This window comes from Amphiura filiformis, chromosome 6, assembly GCF_039555335.1.
Source record: "Amphiura filiformis chromosome 6, Afil_fr2py, whole genome shotgun sequence".
NCBI lineage: Eukaryota > Metazoa > Echinodermata > Ophiuroidea > Amphilepidida > Amphiuridae > Amphiura > Amphiura filiformis.
In genome coordinates this window covers 36921131-36948097 of record NC_092633.1, presented here as the reverse complement: position 1 = coordinate 36948097, position 26967 = coordinate 36921131, and the positions used below count along the sequence as shown (strand labels likewise).

At 36.2% G+C, this 26967-nt stretch overlaps 1 protein-coding gene across 1 annotated transcript in view; it reads right to left on the bottom strand.

Annotated features, from left to right (window-relative positions):
* The window catches only part of LOC140155368 (U2 snRNP-associated SURP motif-containing protein-like), a 54283-nt gene that overhangs the window by 9224 nt on the left and 18092 nt on the right, over positions 1-26967 (bottom strand). The window contains 13 exon segments of the mRNA XM_072178186.1: positions 2633-2816; positions 3703-3907; positions 7774-7818; positions 8675-8748; positions 8751-8817; positions 10326-10493; positions 11012-11174; positions 12070-12224; positions 13480-13546; positions 14610-14714; positions 24631-24674; positions 26315-26374; positions 26376-26530. Coding sequence (XP_072034287.1) covers positions 2633-2816; positions 3703-3907; positions 7774-7818; positions 8675-8748; positions 8751-8817; positions 10326-10493; positions 11012-11174; positions 12070-12224; positions 13480-13546; positions 14610-14714; positions 24631-24674; positions 26315-26374; positions 26376-26530 — 1492 coding nt within the window.

Genomic DNA, 26967 nt, shown 5'->3' with positions numbered 1-26967 from the left:
CAATACCTAGTCTGGTTCTGAAGCTGAAACCTAAAAGTACACTGTACACAATGTTTTTGGTGTTTCTGTATCTCTTCTACTCCCTACTGATTCATAATCTGTGTGATGCCACCGTGGCACCCTTGGGCATTTCAAAATAAATGACTCCATAGGGTTATACATGCAGAGTCAAAAATGAAACATGTTCCAATTTCATCAATTATATCAAATTATTTGTCTAGGCCAAATCAAAATGAATTTTTTCTCAATGCAACCTGTAAGTCCAGAAGTTAATACAGTAACAGGTCACAGGTCAATCTCCAAGTTGTACAGGGATCAAAAATTAAAGATTATTGTGAAAACTAGCAAATTGTTCATCTACACAAAGAGATTCAGAAACTATTCATTACACTGGACAACAACTGAAAACTTTGTATCTGTTACTGAGGAAAATCCATGTATTCTTGGCTAAATCAGGGCCACTGATTTCAAATATGAAGTCAAAATTCACCCAGCACGTCACACTTTCAAATTAGTTTACACTGATAATGCTATATTAAACATTATAAATTATATCCGCCATGATGTTTGGATTAAACCGTCCTTGATACCTAGGCTAGTTTCCATGTAAAGAAATCAAGGTGAGAATATAAGTAGCACATTTTTAGACTCATTTTTCAGCCAGTTTGCTGATAGGTCTTGCATCTATCTTAAAATCCTGATGTGATGGACAAATTCTGACTTCGGATTCGGAATCAGCACCCTTGATTTGGTCTAGAACACATACTTTTACCCCCAGTAGCAAAACCTTTGTTGTCCAGTGTATCTATCATTTAATCTATGCATCAAACTATTCATTTTCAAAATTAATTCAACATAAATTGATGGTTTTAATTTCTTTACAGCTAATTAAACAACGCTTGATGAGTATAAATCCCATTACATCCCGGATCAAAGTCCTTTTCAAGACCTTTTAAAACTTTCAATGCTTTTGACAAATGAGAATATGATGATGTTGACATTGGCATTGCTTTTTACAATAGGTCTATTCGGTTATATAGAAAGTACAAAATCAAATCAGAACAGGTCTTAAGCTAATACACCACAAAAGTTACTTGACATGTAAATAGATTGGTTTCAGTTTTGCGGTCTACCGCTTATCACCAAAGTCAAACACAGTATATTGACCGATGTGAAGATGATAGTTAATGGTTAACTATGTGTAAGTGGGTGGTTATCTATGTATAGTGAATAGAAACTAAGTCACTGCAGGAATCTTCATGCATTCAGGTCAAATGTAACTTTTACCAACTCACTTCATGTCAATCAAGTTTAACCAACTCATATTTTATGATAAAGGATGCAATTGTAACATGCTTATTGAAGTTAGTCCCCTGCAACTTTTCAACATATCTGAAAATTTGATGACATTGTTTACAGCAACCAAACAAACACAAACATACTTCTAAAACCCGGCCATCGAGGACTTAAACATCTAAAATCTATCTAAATAAGGACTTTGTACACCTGAAGCTCTGTGCCAAACCAATTTGAAGTTTTACAATCCAACCGGGACCTAACCTTACACCGACACAAGAAATATGATCTTATTTGCATTTTTACGTTGCTTGCAATACACCAAATGGGAGAATGGAACTGAGGAAGTCCACTGTTAGTGGGTGTCCACAGTTATCAGGGTGTATCCAGGTGTGTCATGATTTGCCATTGTTACAAACGCCCAGGTGGAAATTGCCACCCCCCCCCCTGGGAAAATTCAAAGATTTGACCCATCCCAGTGCAGGGGGAAAAGAGAGAAAGGAGGGAAAGTGAGAGGGAAGGAGAGACGGAGAGAGAGGGAATCCCTCAATAGGAGCAATTCCGGCATATCAGTATACCCGTAATCCAAGGATGCCTGTTGTTGACCTCTCGAATGCAAACAAATAGAAAGGTGCTGAAATGCAAGTTTGAAAACCCCTGCAAAAGGTGCCTATAGGAGAAGTAAATTGGACAAGTAAAAATAAAACAACCATAAAATAGGGCCAACCCAAAAAGAAAAGTAAAAACATGGGGTCAAGAAAGTGTTTCTTTTATTGCGAGTCATTTAGCGAGCTGTTTCAAATGTGTGGTGTCAAATCTGTTTTGGTATATTTATTAGTTCTACTCCTATCAAAGTGATGTGGCATTACAAACCAAAGTAGACCTATTCACTTTCTTTACTTAAAATATTATATGTTTGCATTTTCATGATAAATTATTTTGGGAGCTCGAAAATCTTTTAGCCCATTTATAATAAAATTATGAGAGCCACTTTATGACTGGAATTCAAGTTTTGATCAAGACCATAATTCATTTCAATCAAGACCAAACTTAGCAAGAAAAGTGCAAATTTTTCTTGTGGACTACACAATTCAGCACTTGGTCTCTTTGTTAATTTGTCTTTTTACTTTAAACCTTTGATATTTTTACTCGCACCTCCCGCCACTCCACTTTTTGGTGGGTTTGGCCCGCCCCATACAGGCTTCTCACTCCCCCCGCAAAAATCCCAGGGACGCCACTGACTGTTATAATGATTCAACACAATCAAAATTTAAAAAATTATTCAATATAAGATACATAAAGAAAGTTTCTTACATTGTGAATTTTGAAGACCTACCTTTCCTTTTCCTTTTTGTCCTCCTCCTCCCTTTCCAGTAACTCCCATTTGGATGTAGTCATGGCCTGTTCCTCTAGCAGAGATGTATCTACACTTTCCCACTTTGAAGGTGCCATTTTGAAGCCAGGTTTGCGCCTTTCATCTGTGAGAGGAATTCCATCAAGATCATCCTTTTCATCTTTGACTGCAAACAAAACAAAACCGACATCAACTGAAACAGTCCCTCCATTTCCAAGTAAAGACGTAAAGACAACACTTTCCCACATGCTTGACTCAAGTAGGAATTTGTAATAATAATACTAAATTCTAAAGCACAATTAATCATATACAATCTAATTCAAGGAATGTATACACTGAAATTCCAAGATTTAGAGCAATACATCACGTGTAAAAAAATATAACATTCAGGCTAGTGGACTACAAAAAAACCTATGCACAATTCATTTAGATCTTTCACAACCCCCTCCAAATAACTAGTGTGCAGTTATTAACCTCAATTAAAAGCCTTGTTGCAAGTCATGCTGGAGTATGTTGTAGGAAAGATGTTAGCCAATCTCAAAGGGTTTCAAATGTCAAATGTTTTCATTGGCAGACGTATTGTGTGGAGTAAGCTGAATCAAATTTGCGGCGGAGGATACGATTACCAATACATCTATTTTAATACCGCAAACAGTATAAATCAGTACTTCTCTGCGAACCTCCTTCAAAACATGCATGGGGGACAGGGCTTTTTCAATTGCTTCACCACATATCTGGAATACTCTGCCAACCCACATTAAATTAAGTACATCTTTAGCACAGTTTAAAAGTTCTTTAAAAACTCATTTAATGAAAGAAGCATTTTACTGATGTGCATCACCATATTTTTGTTCACCTATTGATTGTTGATCATGTGCAGTTTAAGTTGTTATGTAAATTAATTTTTATTATGTAGTGTAAGATAATCTCTGTATCGCGCCTTGAGCGCCATTGATTTGGTGGAGATGTGCGCATTAGAAATTCATATTATTATTATTATTAAATAAAGATGATGAATATTTATAAATCATTTATAAGGACATTCAACTTACTTGGAGCACCATCAATATCACTGTTCTCTTCCAACGGTAGTCCGTCCAAATCGCCACCCTTCAAAGGCATCCCATCTAGATCCCCACCAACAAGAGGTTGCCCATCCAAGGGGTCACCATCAAGCTTGTCATTCTCAGAGTTCAATTTGTCAAACTCAATCGGGGCTCCATCCAAGTCATCTGGGTGAGGCTTGGTTGGCAATGGCTGGGAAAACAAAACAAATAAGAGGCTGGTTCCCAGACTATCCCTTAACCCCCTGGGCACTACCTGCCGATCTAACATTGCCTCTGATTGGTCAATTACATGATATCTTAACTTTAATCACCAATCAGAATAATGCTTTGCAAATAATGTACCCCAATTTTTTTTTTTTTTAAAATTATTCTAACAATGATGCTGATTGGTCGAATTGATAATGAAAACTTCTTTTGGCAAATCGGCAGGTAGTTCTCAAGGGGTTAAAACAGGGGTGGCTAACATACAGACAGCATCAGGCCCACTTGGCGACTTCCCCATGAGGCGAGGCCCTCAAACAATATCCTAATGAATGCTATTTATCCCTAATTTTTGTACTCTTAAATTACATTTTTACCAATTTTGGAGACAATTTTCCCAAAACTTGATTTATGCGAGCCAGAAGATACTAAACCAACATCACATGCAGTGGAGTATCATGGCTGCTCCTACCCAGGAGGACTGAAGAAAATGTAAATTTTGCCACCCCTTGCAGCAACATCCCAAAAAGGTTGACCCAATTGTTTTCCACCCAGGATGGCTCATGAAAATCTAACAAGTTACACCCCCATTACCACCACCACCTCGAGCTGTGGCCTTGTTGGCCACAAAAAAGGTATTGTTACATTAGTTTTCAATAATTTACCACCCTTTTAATTAATAATTCTTCTTGATGCCCCTTCATCTTCAGCCGCTTTTTCATTTTTGCCGGACCCTGGTTTTACCCCGCACACCGTCGTCATCCCTATATCTTCGTGTTAAAAATTGCCGTGGTAGTACGATAAATGCTCACGCGTTTCAACAACTACGCATGGTGATTTTGAGCTATTTTGTTCGAGATAGGCCGTGCGACTCAGGCTATGCATACAATTTGAGATTTTGAGAGCCGCCACACTGTTTCTATTCTATGTTTTACGATTTTCGCGATGATCAGTATATGGCTGGTCGTAATCGCCTAACGTGGAGCTGCTACGCCAGAAGCTTACTTTTTCGCTTCATGGAGCTAAATTGACCAATCATGTTAGATCTTTTCATTACGCGGAGCCAGTTGATGCATCCTCGCTCCAGAGAGAGAAAACTCTTGCCAAAATTAATGTTTACTATGTGGATTTTAAATGAATCGAATGTAAATAAACCACAAACAGTTGTACAGGATCAATACCATTGTTTGATTAGTGTATAGTCAATGTTACCTTGCATGCATGTGCCATGTGTGTGGCGTGTTTGTTTGTTTGTTTGTCTACTGTGTCAGGCCAGGATCACTGACACCCACGGTACTGATACTGTCATACTATCACGGTGATCATATTGTTGAATGTTGTTGACTTTAAAATAATCATGATGCAGTCATGTCTACAGTAGAATTCACCACGACCTTTGAAGGACTTAAACCCCATTAAAAGCTATTAAACCAAGATAACACTCAATGAAAACAGCTCAACTATGTTACATCAGATCTTCTCTGGTTAAATACACACTGCACTTGTGTCTGTTTTACCTGTGCAATGAACAATGAGCTGGTATTATAGTTTCAGTTGGGTGAATGATTATAAAGCGAACGAAGGTAACAATACTGTCTGGGCTTTTGTTTATTTAAATGAGACAATAGTCTGCTTATTGTTAACCAGCGTTCTTGAAAATGAGAAGCATAATGGTTTGCAGACTTAACACGGTTTAGAAATAATTTGTTCATATTTTTTGGTGTTATCTGTCGTTTACATATCCTTCCTAAAACACAAAAGTACCAATATTTCCAAACACCTAAATTAGCTAAAAATTTAGGAAATGTTACAAAACTATATTTTCTAGAATTTCAGAGAATACTTTAAATATTGACTGGTAATTTTTTACACAGTGACGCTATATAGGCAATGGCATAATACTTCTAACATACACTAGGTCACGCACAATGGTGAGCGACTGAGTATTGTGTATAGGAAAACGGGCAGTACCGTAACTACAGTATGTATGGCCTACTAGTATATAAAGTAAATCCGAACTGGTTTGCTGCCGGTCGAATTCCGCCGGCCACGCCGCGCAACATGTACAAATCAGCTCCCAGCGATACACTGCAGATCGCAGAATTGTGTGCATGGTTTACCACCACTCTCCCTAGCTATATAGTTGTGTACAATACTATATGAGTTTCTTGTGAGTGCATGTCCATCTTAATAATAAGTCGGTTCGTACTTTTCATAAATTACTTTTTGAATCATAACTATCGTGACCGAGGATATCTTGCAACTACGTGAAGCTCGTCTGGCAAATTCTTAATGACTAAATTCGCTTCACGTAATGCGTAAGTCGTACTTCATTGGTCAGTTTTACCTCCGAGTAATGAAAAACTCTAACATGATTGGTCAATTTGGCTCCACGGCGCAAAAAGTCAGCTACGCGTAGCAGCTCCACGTTGTGGCGGTTGCGGCCTACCATATCAGTATCCCATATGATATTTCTATTGTAAGAAAATTTTATTTGTTGTCACGTAAATCACAGGTTTCGTTTAAATGTACTAACTGGAAATTAAATGTACTAATTAGTGAGGACCGGTATTTTGCTGTGGATATGTTTAACTGCAATTTATGGGTAAAAATTTGAAATCCTGGGTAAAAATTTTGATAATAGTCAACTCTTTGAGAAAATTATTTTATAAAGGAATGCTGGTAAAACCAGGTGCAATACAATGTACATTATTGACACACTATCACTCTCTTTATCTGCGTCAATAATAGAATAATCGATTTCAATCGAATTGCATGCATGAGTTTGTAGTTGACTACTGAGCGACCTAAGCGATCGATTGCTAGCCAGTCAGATAGAACTCCTTTTCTTATGCGTTCAGTGAAATACCACTCGCCTGTCGCTCACTACCACTCGCCTGCCGCTCACCAACGGAGTATTAAATTTATATTTATCGATAGGACGCCGACGGTGTGCCCGGGGCTCGCACCCCAAAGCCCCCTGCCCCAAAATACACGCATGACATGTGGAGGGGATATTTCTAAATTTGTACAGCTAATTCCACACATAAACATTTTTTGTGGGTTTTTATGTTCAAAAGAAACTTTGCTTAATGCTTTCCTGTTGATCATCTAACACTGCAAGGTGAAAGGAAATATCTCCTCCAATTACACACACAACTAAAACCAGGGTTGCAAGTGACTGTTGAAAAAAACAGAAACGGTGCGAGCGAAGCAAGCAAGTCAAACACTTGATCAGAGAACTATCTTTAGAGCGAAAGCTAGGGATTGGGGAATAGGCTATGAGGGTATCACCCCCACTTAATTTTTTTTGCTCTTTTTATGATGAAATATCATCATCTACTTCTGGAAATGTTTAAAAAAAAATGTTAAAACCGGAAATCCGGCAAAAAACAGAAAACTTGCAACACTGTGAAACTTATAATCAAATGCAGTATACCTTTGACGAAAGCGCCAGATTTAAAGTATACATCGCGATTTACTGCGTTGGACGACTCTGTCTCTGATTGGCTGCTGAGACGATCTGCTGTTGCCGAGTGGAAATTTATGAATGAACTCTGCGCCGTACGCATTGTTAGTGCTGAATTTGCAACATCACGGTAGTCGCGCTCGTCAAAGGTTTGCTGCATTTGACTATAATCCCTATTACTGAGTCTCAAGCCAGTTCACACAAAAGGCTTTTTAAGTGATTCCACACACTTGCCATGGGCCCTGAGATCCAAAAACGGTAGCCACCCCTGCCTTACTGTATCATAAGTCAGGCAACATGAAAGAATGACATGCTGGCAGCCACAAATGTGTGATAGCTGCCTAATAGAAGTTGCATTTGTTTTATTTTTTCAAAATAATACATACCTTCATATCTCCTCTTTCAAGTTGCATACTTCTTTCTTGATGAAACTGGGGATAAATTGTGTTTTTGTGAATTTTGTTTATTTTATTTTTCTAACCAAAATGTAGCTTTTTACCTTTTTGTTTGCGTAAAACTTATTTGTATTTGAAAAAGAGAGTAACGCTTTCTTCTTCATGTGCTCCACATTTGGTGTATTCAGTATAATAGATGATAAATTTTAGACTTATTTTGCATTTTTCTCAAAAAGTAACTATTGGTAACAAAGTTATGTATATTATAAGCAAGGAATAATTACTTCACTGAAATTTCAGTGATTCAAGACAAGTGGTTCATTATATATCTTAAGAAATGAGGTACATTCTAATGGTACCTCTTTTCTTATCATAAATAAGATACTGCTTGTCTTGAGTCACTGAAATTCCAGTGTAGTAACTGGATTCCTTGCCCCTATAATATACATAACTTTTGTTACCAGTGTGTTATTATTTTTTGAGAAAGATGCAAAAATAGCCACAAATTTATCAAGGCGTACGTATAGTACCACCTTAAAGCTATGTTGGTTTACATTCAATTACGATTTTGTTTGTTTATTTATCATTAAATTTTTAATTTTGGTATAATAGTACTGTGATCTTTGGCCTCCTTAAACATTGCAACCGTAGGTGCTATAGATTTTCAAATTTCCGATATCGGCCTTCTATGCTCACTTTGGCACATATGTGATGTCTTCTTTAAATCTGATTCAAAAGCTGATGACACAGAGCTGCATTTGCTAGTCAAATATACTGCTTGCTTGATGTACACTTAATTGTAATAATAAAAGAAAAGGGTTGATCTATTTACAGTTTTTCAAATATTTTTACTGTTGCATAACAAATAGATGTATCATCAGCAGTAACATACCTCAGGGCTTAATGGTGGGTCTTCCTTCCGTAAGGCATCTTCAACAGACTGCAATCCCAGGAACACATTCTGAGACGAACCAGGAACTCACTAGGGTATATCGTCCACTCGCCCCAGGATCGGAAGCAAGCTATAACCTTTTGCTGCAATGTGGCATTACAAAACAAAGAAGTAATCAGTCAATGTTAATCTACATATACACAGTCATGGAGAGCTGACAATGTGATGGTGTAACTAAAAATATGACCAGACCTATTGCAGTTGATGATACTATACACTATAAACCAGGGCTTCCTGAACTTTTTACCTGTGCCCCAAATTTCATGAGAAACATTTGGCGTGACACACACCATAATACACATGCTGTTACTATACTATACTGAAAGAAATCAATGACAAATGCGCCGCAAAATTTTAGGGAGCCAAAGGAGGATTACATCTGATCTGGTTACTTGGAAACCCACACAAGGAAAAAAGAAACAAAGGACGCCCCAAGACCTTTGTGGCCCTGCTTCAACAAGACACAGGATATACAGTTACAGAACTTGAGACCAGGATAGGCAGTTATGCGAGCCATTATTGATGCCCGACAGCAAGAGTCGACGGAATAAGATAAAGTGGTCAGTACAATACTACAATGGTACCCTTACTTAAATGCAAGGTGATGAGACACACAAGATGCGGTGAACCTATACAAATGAACTCTCTTCTTTTTAATGACACATTGTCCTCCTTTTGTTTTGTTTTCTTTTTTTTTTAATTTTCATTCAAGGTCGGCTCATGAATCCCAACCCTCTGTTAGGGAAGCGCTGAAAAGAAGGTACGCTGTGCAGAATCCACACTACCCTTGTGGAAGATTTTGGAAATATCTTCCACAGGGGAGTATGAATTTTAAATGGAATGAACACATTAGGCAGCTCCATTTGAATTTCATAAACCCTCTGAGAGAGATTCAACCTGAATCTTCCACAAAGGGAGGGTGAGTTTTAAATGGAGCTGCTAATGTGTTCATTCCATTTGAAATTAATACTCCCCCTGCTGAATACAGTAAGCCAAATAATTAAGGTACCAGTTACGTTAACCCCCTGTGTATCCTAAACAAAGGCAGATATGACATAATTGGAACCAACAGTGAATAGCTGCATCTTTTAGCTCGAATTTAAGACCTCATTCGTTGAAATTGTTCAAGAAATAAAGACACGACGATCCAAAACCCAAGAAAGATGCAAATATAAAAGTTGCAGTTTGCCACATTGCATGTCCTATTGATTTGTACACAAAGCGTTCGCGAACAAGAGAACTAGCGCCGTGCTTTCATTGATTAGCACGAAACACATGCATCATGCTTTCATTGATTAGAACACAAAAGTGCAACTTTTTATTTCGTATCTTCATTAGGTTTTGGATCACCGTTTCTTTAATTCTCAACCAATTTCAACAAATAAGGTCTTAAATCAGAGCTAAAGAGTACAGGCATTGGCTGCTTGTTTTAATTTTGACACATTTATCTTTATTTAGGATATACAGGGGTGAACACAACTGCTACCTTAATTCTTTTGCGGTCTGTATATTTCCAAAATCTTCCACAGGGGTAGTATGGATTTTAAATGGAATAGCCCATAGTGCTTTTTTTTAGTTCAACTGATCTTACCTTGAATTGTTCTGCTTTTAATCTCTGTTGAATGTTCTTGTGTGCTTCCAGTAAGTCAAGGCATATCTCTGGAAGCTTATTCTCAAAGAATTTACGATAGTACGATGCATTCACAACCTTGGCACTGGAGTTGAATAAAATATCTGACACCAGGAATAATCTACCAATCTATACAATAAGAAAATACAAAAATAAAATTTATAAGATGTTATTCACCATTTGCACGGATCCAACATCATGCTGTCACAATGAGGTTCTTGCTGCAAAGGCAGGAGCAAATTTTGTTTTTTGTGATTTTTTAGTAACACATCAGAAGGCTTTTGCAAAGTGTATGCAGTAATTAAAGCAAGCACATAAAGGGCATGCGCGTATTTTTTGGGGCTTTGGGCGCCAGCCCTCGGGTCAAAGTAGGGGCGGCCAAATCAAGGGGTGGCGGAAAGAAGAAGGGCGGCAAAAAGAGGGCGGCGGAAGAAGAAGGGACGGCAAAAAGAATTAGTAAAGAAAAAAGGGCGAAAAATGTGAAAAAATTGTACTATACATCAAAATGTGTTGCTTTTGGGGCGGTAGCGCCTATAAATCCTTGTAAAAAAAATTGGGGCAACCTTTTCGGGCTGTTGAGGAAGGGGCGGCAAAATTGGATTAATAGGCAAATTAGTAAATACTTGAAATAAACTTTCATTCTTTACCTTTTTTGGAATGGGTGTTTGTAATATGGACAATGACTCCGCTATACAGTCAACAATCTCCTCCGCAGCCTCAGCATGGTCCAGGCAGTATACCATGGCTTCACCAATCTTGTCTCGTTCCAGGTTTAATCCCCGCAGCATGTCTTCTAGCTTATCCCTTTGACTGTCAAAAAAATAAAAGGCAAAATTAAATCATGGAATATTTGAACGTGTACGTTTTTTAGATTTTGTATGCGTTGCACTTTGGACTTTTTCAAGGGGATGCAAAGTGTGTGAACTCGTATGTATGCGCTATTTGTGAATTTGTGAAAAAAATTATGATAATATTATAACTCAATTTTCAAAATTTCCGACTTTGGTCTGACTGGATCAGATCATGCCACATATGCTGAGCAAAACATAATCACTGAACTGCAGTTGAAATACTATTGTCCGAGTTAAGGGGATTTAGTCAACAAGAGGTACATTCACAGACCTTTGTACTTGGGTGAATATTGATAGTGGTCACACATGGTGAGTAATTATTTTGTTAAAATAGAGTGATATCGATCATTCAATACTCAAATGGGATTATCGTGAGCACTCAAACATGGTAATTCCTTGGCATTGCATCCAGTGGTTTTAGTGCAGAAAGGTAGTTTTGTGGTCAGAATTTAATAATCTTTCAAGTGTGGGATACTGGATCTGATCCTTCTGATGCAACTGCACTTATATCTAATGGGGAACCTTGCCTAACATACTAAATTCTGAATCACATTTGCTGTACAATGTCTTTACTTATTTGAAAGTTGCCCTTTCCTTGGTTCCTCTCCTGTGTGGTGACACATGGCGAGTAATAATTTTGTCAAAATAGACTGATACCGTATTGTCCCAGGTGGGATCATTGTGAGCATGCACCATGGTAATTCCTTGGCATTACATACAGTGGTATAAGTGCAAATCTGATTCTGATCCTGATGATGCAATTGCACTTGTATCTAATGGGGAACCTTGCCTAACATACTAAATTCTGAATCCCGTTTTCTGTTGTACAAATATTTGATGTACAATGTCCTTACTTATTTGACAGTTGTCCTTTCCTTGGTTCCTCTCCTTTAGGTGCGAGTTCATCTGGCATTCCGTGTAGATATGGATTAATGGGAGGTGGTCTCCAGATGGAACCAAATTTGAACATACGGAATTCTTGTGTCCTCCACCTGTTGGGAGACTCGCCCTGAAATTTGAAAATGAAAGCAGGAGTTAGTGTAAACATAGTTAGTTCCTCATATAAAAAATTAAAATTATTCTTCATATTCAAAGTGCTAAATGGACTATCACCAATCTATCTCACTGACTACATCGCTTCCTACATTCCACCCAGGAAAGGCCTTCACTCTGAGCTTGATATTACTCGCCTTGTCATCCCCAGGAGTCATAGAAAAATTGGTGATGGTTCATTTAGTGTGTCTGGTCCAACCCTCTGGAACCAGTTACCGGCTACCCTTCGCACTACTCTCACAGTTGAATCTTTTAAAAAGGGTCTTAAAACATATATTTTCTAATGTATTTTGCTGTTGTTATTTTTGTTTATTTGTAAAGCGCAATGTTCATATTTTTGGTATTGCGCTATATCAAGCGCCAAGCGCCGTTGTTATGTTATGTTATATATCAGTGAATGATAAAACTGTGTCAAATTATGTAGCAACTTAGTTGGAACTTCACACCATAATCAGTCTCCTAATCCTATACCTAACCCTAAAAGGCCCGAAAAATTGTTTGCTTCTCCATAGATTATTTTGAATGCTCCATCTGTCAAAAAATTCTTGTTTTACTTTAAAACCACATAATGTCTATGCCAAGCTTGCTGATATTCTTAGGGATTTTATCATGTTTCACCGTTGTTCATCACCATTTGACAACAATGCGTCTGCGTCGTCTACATGGTTTACTTCGCGGGGGCAGTAATCGAAGTAAACCATGCAGGCGCAAGTTGTTAAACGGTGATGAACAACGGTGAAAGACAATTGAAACCCCAGTTTTGCTGGGTGATTTTGAGACACAGAAAATACATTATGTTTAGCTTTTTCTTGTTAGATGCAATAATTTGCAATTTTAATGAAAATGTCTTAAAAAAGGTTTTTCTAAAAGGTTTTCTAGCGAAATGTTTTGAACGATCGGTCAGACAAGGACATTAATCTATTATCTCTTGGCAAATATCAAAATTTATTAATACAAAATATACTGCAACAGCTATAACAGATTCCAAAAGCTCTTGGGAGGCTTAGAAAAAGGTAAAAATGACAACATAAAAAAGACCTCTTGCTTACAGCACAACAGACCTAAGCCTACTGCATAGCATGGAATTAAATGAGACCCTCACTTGATAACATCTGTAAAAATGTACAGCTTACCCCAAATCATGATATGGACACTGTCCACCAAAATACTGTGAATGTACTTGTAGGAATGACGAGTGAAAGATTTCTTACCTGAAGCACACTAAAGAGTTTCCATCTGTAGTATACATGTGCGGGACTATGATTCTCAAACAGAAATCTAGAGAAAACATAAATTATTATATTAATTTCATGACATAATCACCAGCCGGCTAGCTAAAAAATTCCCCGAAATCGGCTCAACCATAAATAATAGTGCAAAGCGCAGGTGTGGATTCATGCTTCATAATAATTAATTGACAGTGTGAGCTGTAATAGCTTGAACACTTGCAAATTTACTATTTATGTGGAACTACTATTTTTCAAAAATCGCTCTGTGCTCCCCAGAGACTTGCATATTTAGAGGAATTGAAGTGGTGGTGGCTAACCAGAAGCATAAAATTTGCTGTGGAGCCCAAGGTATATTTTTGTATAATCAGTGCTCAAAGAGCTTTGATCGCAGTTTCTCTGTAGAAAACCGTTAGGCACCAACACCTGTGTTCCCGATAGTAGGTGTAGCTTGCAGACACAAACATCTAGAATTGTTTCACACTGTACAGATAATGCCAAGTGCATTACAATTTTTGAACTAGACATGGCGGTGTGCATGATAACCTATGTGCTTGAAATTTTCCATAAATGGAAAAGAGTTTAGTTCTATTTGTGCTCCCTACTGTATACATATAACTCGTGATCACCGCCTGCCAGAGTAAAGACTTCTGAATAAATAATGCACAGTGCATACCTTGTTTAATAGAAACAGGAATTTGATATGAGTTTGGAAGGATGAGGAGAAGACCAAAATCAAGTATGTTTCTTTTGGTATATCAAATTTACACATTTGAAATCAGATTCTTTCATATTTGTTTTTGTTGCTCTATAGTTTAAAAACATTACGCTCTGTACATTAAAAACCATTGCAAACATTGTATGGAGTATCTCATAATAATATAATGTTTGCAATGTTGTACAGCGTGAACAGTAGCGGAAGAGAACATGGGTTTTTTGATAGGGCTATTATATGGTTAATAACTATGGCTCTTGATTAAACAAATTGTTACTACTCGTTGAACCAGCATGCTATCGAGGTCACAATTTGGTGTGTGCGTGTGAAAAGGGGAGGGGACAGTGACCATGGGACAAAGTTAAGGGGCAGGGGTTAAACTTATTACAAAGTGACCTACCTGTACATAGGATTACTCAGCTCACGATTCATCACCATGGCTTCGAACATGGGACCTTCACGCACCACAAATTCTATCATACGATGGATGACTTGCAGCAAAGGTCTGCAAAAAAGCAACATCTTTCTTGCCTATTTGTTCTCCCCGGCCCTATTTTACTATACCCCCCAGCCTACTATATACAAAACAATGTTAACACCCAGCTTCCACATGTAACTTTCCATTAATAATTCCTACCACCAAAAGTTGGATCTTTTATCCAATTGTGTTCTTTTTTCCCCCAATTTCAAAAATTATTTTGAGTTTCAACAAAACCCAAAACATTTCTTATATTTTCATGAAAGTCAACTAACTCTAGGAACAAACAGCAAACTTTATCTATAAAAGATAACATGTTTTGAGGTTTGTTACATGTACCCTTAACCACGGTGAGTACATTACCACACCCTATTTTTGATCAGATGTACGCAACCCAGTATTTTGAAATACCCCTTAGTATTCTAATTACATTTAGAAGCATAGGTTTAGTAAAACAAAACATGTATGCAATAATACATTATGGTGAGTACAATGTCATTATTTAACAAGTTACAGTCAAAGTCAGTAAGATATGGGTATTAGTTACTTACAAGTACTGTCCTGAATATTCTTAATCAAAATTGAATTTGATCTTTTTCAGTGCAATCAAGTCTCAGATCCAATTCTCAAAAGTTGCATTATACAATATACTTATAACTTCCGTCACGTCTATTATCTCATGTATACTTAGTATGAGCAACATCAACCTTTACCACCAAACCAAATCAACACATTCCACACTAAGCCGACTTAAAGTACCATATTCGTTCCATTTACTGCCCATGCACCTATAAACGCCCACCCAGCAACTCTACTGCATATCATTAAGTCGAACTACACCATCAGGGCCGTACCAAGCGGGGCGGCCGGGGATGCCATGGCCGCCCCACTTTTTGAGAAATTTGTTATGTTTTTCTTTGTATCTTTATTTCAATATGGGCATAGATTTGTAATTTGGCCGCCCCATATTTGTGATGACCTTGCTACGACCCTGAACTACACAATGATCCAACTACCCAATGATCCTCCATCATTATAACCAGGATCCACCTGCATGTAAAATCCATATTTTAGGTCACTTTTTTATGTATACATGTGCAAACAACATTTATTAAAAAGCGCCCACTCAAAATGACTTTCATAAGTGCTCTAGGCAGTTAATGGAACAAATACGGTACCTCATGATGGAATGAGTTGAAGAGGACATTTAAATTTAGAATACTAAGAGTGTGAATAAGCCTTAAAGTGGAAAAACATATGTACCCTTGTGTCAAATGTCTTTCAATATAATACTGTTAACTCTCTACAAGTAAAAGAGCAAATGTCACCCTGAAAGAGCAACCTACAGTTGTTGTACCAATTGATTGAAATGCAAAGGTTGCAAAAAGATACATTTGCAGCACAAAAAACAATCTGTTTTGGGTCATGACATTTTTTACAATCCAGTACAACTACAAGGCAACAGATTACATGTACTACTCCCCATTCCAGAAAAATACAGAACTAATTTTTTTGTTTTAAAAATATTATCCTGTTTTGCCAAATGAAACATAGCTAAATCCTAATCCTTTAGTTAGTCCTAACTGGCAATGAAAGTAAAATTTTAATATTTGGTCAATTTTTGGAAATAAGGACCAAAAACATGCATTTTTAGGGTGTTTTTCAACCTTTTTTGTATTCTGTGATAATCAAGAACAAAGACTTGACCAAAGACTAATATCAAGTTATGCATTCTAATTTTTGAAAAACACATTTTCCAATTTTTTTCATAACCAATAAGCAAAAATAACATAAAATATTAAAATTATGAGCTAATTCTTAGCCTGTAATCAAGATTTTGTATGCTTAGACTTGTGCCAAGTCTTACAATTTTGTGACTACAATTGTAAAAAAACATTGCATGTTTTTGGACCATTTCCCTCAAATTGCAAAAATATTAAAATTTGACTTTTATTGCCAGTTAGGACTAACTAAAGGATTAGGATTTAGCTATGTATCATTTGGCAAAACAGGATAATATTTTTTAAATCCAAAAAAATTAGTTCTGTATATTTCTGGAATGGGGAGTAGACCATATCCATATGCCTGTGGCTGGCTGGACTGGTCGTCCAGGCCAATAAAGGGCTCTTTAAGAAAGTATGACCACAGCTATTAACCCAATATACAGCTGCCCAGACAAAGCTGCACTATGCATACTTTTATTGCTATAGAACAAAATTGCAACTTATGAAAAGGGGAAAAACATCATCCACCATCACATGAAAATCAGGCTTAAAAGACCCATTCAGTGATCCAGCAAAAGTGTAAAAAAAATTAAATTTGTATATAAATTCATTATAGCAATGTTTGCACAGTATTTTTGTGGGACATGAGAGCACATCAGACATATCAAATTGCATTCTGAATATGAGGAATGTCCTGATGATATCAAATAATTTTGATATTTTTAAATTCGCAATATAATACAAATTTTAGGTTTAAGTTTGCCGTTCTGATGAACTTAATTTTCACTGCATAATTGCAATAACGCCCTCATGCATTCTGCAGTATAATTTGAAATAAATTGGCACTATGTATGGAAACTAATTAAAAAGAAACCTTTCAATCTGCATTTGTTTTGAAACCTTTTAAATATGCATTTTGTTTCTGCTTTGTGACCCTTCCACGAAAAATAGCTACGATGCGGAAGAAGAATGGCTTCCCGCACCGCATTATAGGATGTTTGTCAATGCCGACAGTGCTCATTAAAACTTGAAAAATACTGTTATGAAAAAGAAAAAAAAAAATTCCATACTCTTTGGCTTCATGAAACCTCAAGACATATCCTGGAAAATGTATAACTATTTCACTACTTACACCCCCCCACACACACACCCCCACACACACCCACCCCCCTACACCCACGCCACATGCTAAGCATTCTACCCCTCATTTAATTTACATTTCTAAAAATGAAACTGCAGAACTGAAGAGAAAACTATGAGACTAAAAAGAGAGCTAGAACAATATAAAAAAGAGACCAGGGACAATGAGACAGCAAGAGAAGAAATTAGAGGAAAGCAGGAAAAAAACCCAGAAAGGACAAAGTATATGAAAACAATGGGATGAAATGACAAGAAAGGTCATACCACAATAGGCTGTAAGAAAGAGACCAAGGACACAGTAAGGGAAGAAATGAGGTGAAAGAAGCAGAGGAAAAAGCGTAAAGGAGGAAGTATATAGAAACGATGGGAGGAAGTGACAAGAGATTGAGAGATTACATTCAACACACAGAAAGACATTACGAGTGGATAGTAGACAAATGAAAATGAGCAGAGACATGGTAATAGTATAATACTGTGGGACTAAGAGGCCAGGGTTTAACATATCTGCACTATCATTGAGGATAGACCGTATCGAATAAACTCAAGCGGAACGGTATAACAATTGAAATTGCAGCCACGTTGGTTCTCAGCTTTAAGTGACAGAGAGGGACAGGTGTCTAGTTCGATTCCAAAACCATTCATACCTATCACATGTTTTATTGTATTATCGTGCAAATTGCCCAGTGGTGCCTTATGGTGGACAAAATTTTATTTAAATGAGGATGAGTGACGTAGTATTCGATAGGGTCTATTGGCAACTATTATCTATAGTCGGCTATTCCAGTTGAAATCCATACATATGACCTTAATCTATCACTGGATCAAATTACTGACTTAAAGAAACTTACTAGTTTATAAATACACTACTTGGATCCAATTGTTTACAAGAAGATAGCATAACTTAGTTTGGCTAATTCATTTCTTTTTGGGCATGCATTTTGACTTTTTGGCAAACATGTTTTTAACATATTGCATACTGCTATTAACCCTTTTCATGGATCCACCATCTTGCTACTAAAACAAGGTTCTTCCTGCAAACACGCGCACACAAATGCATTTTAGTTTTTTACACAATTTTGAGCCAAGTTAAAAGTAGGTGGTCAGGTTTTTTCATATTGTGTTTTGTGCTTCATATTGAGGCCTGTACCAAAATAATCCAATTCCAAAGTTTTGAGGTGAATTGCACTAGCCGTTTTGATATTAGGTAAAAATATATTTCACAACTGTCCATAGAAGGTGGTATACCACAAATGGGGATATGAGGCTATCACTTTTTCATTCATAACATCTAAACGGAATATATTTTAGGCCTAAAATTTGCACCGGGATTATGAGAAAATATGAGCTTCTTTCTGATGCCAAAATCTCAATTTTGATAGGAAAAGTGGGGGGATGAGGCTATCAATAAGATCACCCATCTTTAAAGATATGTATGCATCTGATTACGGTGATCTTTCATTTCCACCAAAAATCAATGGAATATCTTCATAATTTTGATTTCTGCAATAATAAACTTGACAGAGATGAACCACATGTTTTTAATATAATGATGTGTATTTTATGTATGCCTCTTTTAAATCTGTTTTTTTTTAATTGGACTTGGTTTTTAAATACTTTGTTGTATATATTTTTGTCTTTTAAAATTCATGTACATTGTATATGCGCTGTGATCGCTGTGATTAATAAATGCCTATGTAATAATATGAATCCTATACAAAGCAGGTTGATCTACTGTACAGTACATCTGGAACCCCAGGGTTTTCTATATTACATTTATATGTCCTATGTATTGATATGCTTGATACCAGTGTATAGCTATAGATCTCCACTATCCAGTGATACCAAAATAAGTAAACATGCCCCACATGATTTCACTATGACGTACTTATGTGTGTGCCCCCATCGTGAAATTCCAGAAAATTAGACAAACTATAGGCCAAAATTTGGTTTTTTTTACTTACGTGCGATTTCTATCGTATTTTGTTGCTAAATATGACATGAAGTTGCCATTTACAACTTATTTACCAAGTTTAGAGTCCATATCCTTAGGATAAACAGTAATTTCTACACCAAGAGTCCCAAATCAATGATGAGTGCTATCGTTTACAAATTATGTAGTTTAACGCGTATTCACAATGAAGTCTTTCACAGCAGTTGAGACTTTTTGGATCTGAATAATCTGAATTAATAACCCCTAGATTGTTTCAGAACATACAAGTAATGCAAATAGTTGGTGCAAATTCATTTCTATAATATATTTCAAATTAATCCTTATGAATCTTCTCAAATTTTTCTATGGACTGATGTAGTGGTACCAACATTTTTAAACGCGTAAAACAGCGATTTTGCCTATTTGTCATTCAAGTTAATAACGATGTGAAATTCGAACGCAAACATAACACACATTTGCGGGAAGAACCTTGTTTTGAGATGGCCGTAGAAAGGGTCAATTAAAGCATATGTACAGCGTACTGAAAGTGATGGTAAAGTCAGTTGAAACAGCCTGGATACTGGTAACAGTACAACAAAACCACGATTTTGGAATGTTTGCAAGTAAAAACATGCCTGCTAATACAGTGCAAAGCTCATCTTCTGCACTACATACATACATGCAGATCTTGTCCACTTGTTTTTCTGTGATATTGTTAACTATGCCGATAAGAATTACTCAGAGCCTGATGTGCCTAGTCCATTGAGATTTATACACTCCACTTGCAAAAGGCAAAAATTGCATTTCAATTTGGACAGATAATGCATAATCTAAACAAAAGTAGACTTAGTTGGATTTTCATAAAAGCAACTTCAAATTACTGGTAGTCTCCATGGTAATGCTCTGTCACAATTACAAACAGGGTTGAAATAGAATTGCCATTTTTCTTTAGCATAAACAGTTGTCTTACGATTTTTCCCAACCCCATTTCACACTTCCAAGATTACAGTTCCAAAAATAATTTTCCACAGCTAAATAAATAAGGTTTAGAACCCATAAAAGTATACATCAAAAGATGAAAGACAATGATTTGAATAGTTTTTGATGACATATGACCTTTTACAACCAAGATATGAATAAGGGGCAATTCTGGTATAGCTGGAAAACTAATAACAGCTTATATCACTCATACATAAATTCTAGACAGTTCATTGGTTGATTACAGTTTGATATTTTTACCATTAACCACTGTCGTTTGACTGTTTTGATTATACCAACGATGATTTCCGCATGCGTTACCCATGGACTCGCTGATCAAGTTGGATAAATGAATTAAGCCACAACAGAATTTGGTGTTGTTTCGTAACATAGGAAATATTGAAATGTTATTGAATTTATGTATTAATGATCATATAAAACAAATATTCACTGGCTTAAAGAAAGTCATTACCATGAAAACAAAATTTCATTGTGGATATATAAATTACTACTTTTTATCCAAATTGTACTTTTCTAAGTCTTTCATCATATTATGATGTAATATCTGTATGGGACCTTAAGGTGGTTCTGGACCCATTTTGGAAGTGCTCTATTTATGTTTTAAACATATTAATTGAGAAGGGCAGAGAACACTGATCCATATGCCTTTTGTTTGAAGCTAATCGGACATACCGTTTTCATAATACATACATTTTAAATGTCTTTGTATTGTATTGTTTTTATCAATAATCAATACAGTTAATACATACATACATACATACATGATTTATATAGCGCCTTTTACAAATAGATCAAGGCGCATAACAGTGAATAACAAGAACATACAAAATAGTAAACAAAGCATAAAATTAATAAACATAATAATGAGATTTTAAAAGTTTCTTGAAACTTGTGATTGAGCGTGCCTCCCTGATGTTACGTGGGAGGCAGTTCCACAGTGCCGGTGCAGCAGCTTGGAATGCTCTGTCGCCAATTTGAATTCTGCCAACATGAGGAGTAATTTGAGTTATGTCCATTGAAGATCTTGTGACGAGTCCGGAATGGGCTAATATTAATGAGCTAATATGACTTGAAAGTGCTCATTAATATGTAATTTTTGCCAATATTTTGCTAAAATCCAATGCATAAATGTTCATAACATTTTTATTTAACAGAATATTGGTTTCAAACTTGGTCAAAGTGTTCCTAATGACTTCCAGATAATTTATGCATAATTAATGAGCTAGCCGCCCTAATTTGCATAATTAATTAGCATTTATGCAAATTAGCTCATTAATTATGCAAATATGCAAATGAGGGGCGGCTTCACTATATAATACATTAGAACATATTAGAAACACTTTGACCAAGTTTCAGGGCAAAAGTATGCAAAATAAAAGTACCATGAACATTTATGCATTGATTTTAGCTTAAATATTGGCAAAATTACATATTAATGAGCCTTTACAGTCCTTTTAGCTCATTAACTATATTGATTATTGATAAAAACAATAAGATACAAAGAAAATATAATTTGATGTAGTATAGAAACCGTATGTCCGATTTGCTTCAAACAAAAGGCATATTGATCAGTGTACTTTACCCTACTCAATTAATCTGTTTAAAACATGCTCAAAGCATTTCCTTATTTCTAGAAAATGCATCCAATACCACCTTAATAACTACTTATAATAATACAACAAAAACTACTGGGGGAGAATAAAATAATAAAAAATAAAATTACAAAAACTACAGTGTCTACTCTCATTCATCTGAGGATTTTCAAATTGCGGTTAAATCATTCTAGTAGACCAGAAAACTTGCATTCTTATTAGATGGAATCACAGATGTTAGTGTTACCGCCAAAACATTCTACATTTTCAGCTGAGTGGAAGACCTACGGTCGTCCACTATGGTCAGCCAGCAAGGATGCTGTTGTTGACCTGGTCTCAACCATGTGACGGTTTAAATCCGATACCCCTCTCCCAATAAAAGATGGTTGTTCTGCTCTCAACCAAAAAGTTTCTTTGACCCAAGCTCAAACTAACAGCATTCGCAGTCAAAATGACAATGTGTTCAATGTCAAAAAGTCCCATTCAGTGCATGATCCCAAGTATTAAAAAATTGTGCAATGTGAACAAATCCTTAAAAAGTGAAGGATAAGTCATTAAAATTGTCATTAGGTATTTCTGAAATGATAAAACCAAGTGCAGATACAGTCCTTCGGTTTGAACCCTGGACATCAGTTATACAACCACGTGCGAACAACCGCTGTGCTAACTCGCTCTCCCTACAGAGGGTATATTAGCAAATCCCAATCTCTTTAGTACAAAAATGCAAATTTCTGATTTCGACGATTAGTGTAGCCACAGGATTTGTTGCCGTTTGTTTTGGTCGCAACATCAGTGATTCAATCTAATAAAAAAAGGTAAGTTTTCTAGTGACTTTAATAATTCACTCCCAATTTAAATTACAAAAACATGAATTATGCAGTGTGAATTATCAATTAAAATCTGGGTGAAAACTATAATATCATGTATTTTAAATCTTTGGCATGAAAAAAAATGTTAATTTCTGAAAGTGAAAAACAAAAATTCGAGTTTGACATTCAGCATATTTGCCAACATACAAAACCACTTCACATACTTTTTAAGTATTTAGTTTTCTTTCTCATAATTAGACATTATCATAAATAATATTGGCATGGATTATGCATAGAGACAATTGACTTGTCTGGAAACATTTGAAATAAGATAAATTGGCAATGAATCATTGATCTAAAGGGAGACTAGAATGCTAAATATGAGTATGTGAAAAACTAAAGATGTTTTTTGGTTGGGGAAGAATTGTGCCTAATAACTGATTTACTTGAATTGCCAGTTCCCATCTCTCAGTCCAAATTTCATAATGTTACAACAGTTTTGCCATTGTAACATTTACTAAAAGAGGAACATGAAAAGTGAGAAACCAGGACCTTGGGTTTGCAAGACCTGTACCCGCTAACCACTTAGCCATTTGAGCGTCATGTTAGGGACAGAAACCGGGTCTACATCCTTCTCGAAAGTTTTACATAGTTGCAAGGGTTTGAACAAGCGATTCATGTCTCTCAATCCCACTAAAATTGAATTCTGATGCCAAATTTGTTTGGGGGGGGGTAAGGAAAAATTAATAAAATTTTGTCAAAAGGCCCAAAACAGACTCATTTAAATTCTACAAAAAGGACCAAATGTTAAAATCAAAACAAGTTGTCTCTATGCTGAATCCAAAACGATATGAGCTACAGCCAATATCTCTGCATTTGCCCAATGTTTAAAAAGTAATAATAAAAATAGTCAAATAACAATAAAATAAGACCCAAAATAATAATAATAATAATAACAACAATCAGCATGAAGACAGTTTGAAGCTATCTGCAATCAAATATTAACAATTCAATAGTTGTATTTGAGTAGCGATGATTGATTGATTGACTGAATGACTAACTGACTGACTGACTGACTTGATAACTTGCCTATACATTGTGTTCAATACATACCTGTTGATATCCTTAGTAGATAGATCAGAGTAGGTCATAGCATTGGTAGAACCTTAGGTTTTAGTAGTTTGTTTGCAAGCCATGGCCAGCTCAAAGTGATAATGCCAGTAATTTAGTTGTATGTTGTCCTAAAATCTGTGCTTTTGTTAGAGTTGCTATAATGTAGCATACAATTTAATTTCAAACATAACTGTGTTTGTAAAAGTGATACAAATTGAACCGGTTGCAAAAAATATTTTCCTGAAAAGGATACATGAAACAATTGGCTGTTTTTCTATGGCCAATTTGAAATAAAAACTTGGCTCACTTTTTTTTAATGCACTTAAAATCAGCAAGTGCATTGATATTGTTTTCACTACTTGATAATTTGGTTCATCTTTTGAAGTGTGAATTAAAAGTTCAACAAAAAACAACTGAGAAAATGTTATTATAATTATAATGTTATGATAAACAAAAGAAGCTACAAACAATAATGATGACTTGCGTTGTATGCCACTTAAACACACAATCAAGACCTCTGCACAGTTTCTAAAAATATACAAATCGGCATTATCTGGCAAGTGTCTGGGCATGACTTGCAATAAGACTAGCGTTGGCCTCGCTACAACGAGACGAGCGACAACGACAAGCGGATACCTTTCTGTCGGGATAACCACTTTAACAACTGCATCTTTTAGGGTCTGGTTGATGGAGAGATGGAGAAGGGGTGACGAATAAGCCAGAAATAGAACACAAAAAGTGTCAGTATCGTACGCAATTCAACGGCAGCATCATGATTATCATAAATATTATTTAGAAAAGGATGAGGAAGTGTATGTAATATGCAAAATGAAATCTTAACAAATCTAATTTTTACGAGTGTAGTTATTTACACAAGATCAAATTTGTTGATATTAATTTAGCGAAAATGAATACGAGTTCACAAACATCTTAAAAATATCAAGTTAGCAGAGGTGAAATTTTAAAAACATTTAAAATGTTTTTGTTATCAATTGCATACAACGTTCAGACATTCAACTTACTATAAGGTTACCTATGCATTGTTTCAATATAATGAATAAAGCAAACAAAAGAATAAATACAGGCCTATATAATGCCTTTTCAAATACTTGTGCAAGTTTGGAAGTAGGAATTTTTTCATTATGTGACAACCTACATTGTGGTACTCATAGTAATGAAACGGCAGACATTGGAGTCACTTTGGCACAAATGTGCACAATTTTAGAGTCACTGATTTATTGCCTTTTCACTGGCAACTTCTTAAAATTATGAACCTTTTTGTAACAGAATTAATCGTTAAATTAGAATATTTGTTTTTCAATTAAAAAGCTTTCAAAAGCCAGATGACAGAAAGTCACAAAAGCTTTCATAAGCCAGATGACAGAAAGTCACGAAAGCTTTCATAAGCCAGATGACAGAAAGTTTCAAAAGCTCAAACAATTACAGAACAAGGCAAACAAGCATGCATTAAGTGTACTTTTCTTCTTCAGTGACCTTGACCAAACCTTGACAGCATTTACAGGAAATGGTAGGAAAGATAATATTTTCCATATCAACTTAAAAAACGCATCTAGGGTATTAAAATTAATAAACTTATAATATCATACAACTAATATTTGGGTGTAGTGCTTTTTACTCACCATAAAGGAAAAAATAGATAGTTTGTAAGTCGTGAGAAAAGTCATTTTGCTCTCATATTCTTTTAAACGCATTAAAGCAAGCACCTTACATTCGAGTAAGCACCTGATCAATGTTTCTCAAAGTTGGAACTTATTGGACTACTCCGGTTGAAATCCATACACCCCCTGTAGAAGACATGAGCCTAATCTCCCACACAGGCGGTGTAAAATTTCAAATGGAGTCACCCATTCAGGTATCCCCATTTGAATTCCCACAACCTGTGGAGGAATAAGGTCTTCCTACTTCCAATGATAGGGGTTGTATGGATTGCAACTTGAATAGCCCATTGCTGCATACCGCGGCATCACTCTGGCCTGCTTGACAACAACTTTGATTATGCATATGCTCAATATTCAGGTCAACACCCTGGCGCTACAAAGTGTCTATTTTTTATATAATTTGTGCACTACATTGAAACCTAGATGCAATGTGCATTATATCCAGATCCTGAACTGTCAATTGCGACAGGATGCCGATTGAGAAATTTGTTATACAAAATCTTTGATATAGACGTTTAATTCTCACAGTAATTTCAATAATATTTTGAATGGCATAACACAAAGTGCTTCTAGGTTTTTATCTTCACTCATAAGCTTTTATTAATTCTGAATTAACAAACCAGTGTGAAAAATCGTAGTACCTTCTTAGTCTCGTCATCCAGCTCGTCCAAGAACATTCCGGCGGCGGCCTCTTGGGATGCTGTTCTTGTCTCTCGGCTGTGCGTTAAACGGCAGACCCGACGGCGGAGGGGGCATGGTTAGCTCCAGCATGGCAGGTGGAATGTAGACTGGGTGAGGGGGCAGAGGAACAGCTTTCCCCCACCCTAATTTCATTTCAAAGTTCATTATTTCCCTGCCTAGTGGTAGACAAGTGGGGGGAATTATCCACAACAATATATCAAGATGAAATAAGAAAACAAACAGGATTAGCAATCTGAAATGAACATCAAGGTTACAATCACATACACATACATAAAGAATTTACACAACATACCCCCCCAAATGACCCTTTTTTTTTGCATGCGCAGTCACTGCATGACCCCCTTGTTTATTTTACTCTCACCTAATGACCCCAATTTTTAATAAATTGTCACTGAATAAAATCACCGAATGCCCAATTTCCGAGAAACAAAATTACCCTTTTTTTACAATAAGTGAGATTCTCACTGACTGTTTTGTTGTACCAATCTCACAAAATTACCCCCTTTTTCTCTGTTTGACTCCTACTTGAACCTGGCTGATCATTTGCATCACTTGAACAAACATATTGACATTGATATGGCCTGTTTGGAAA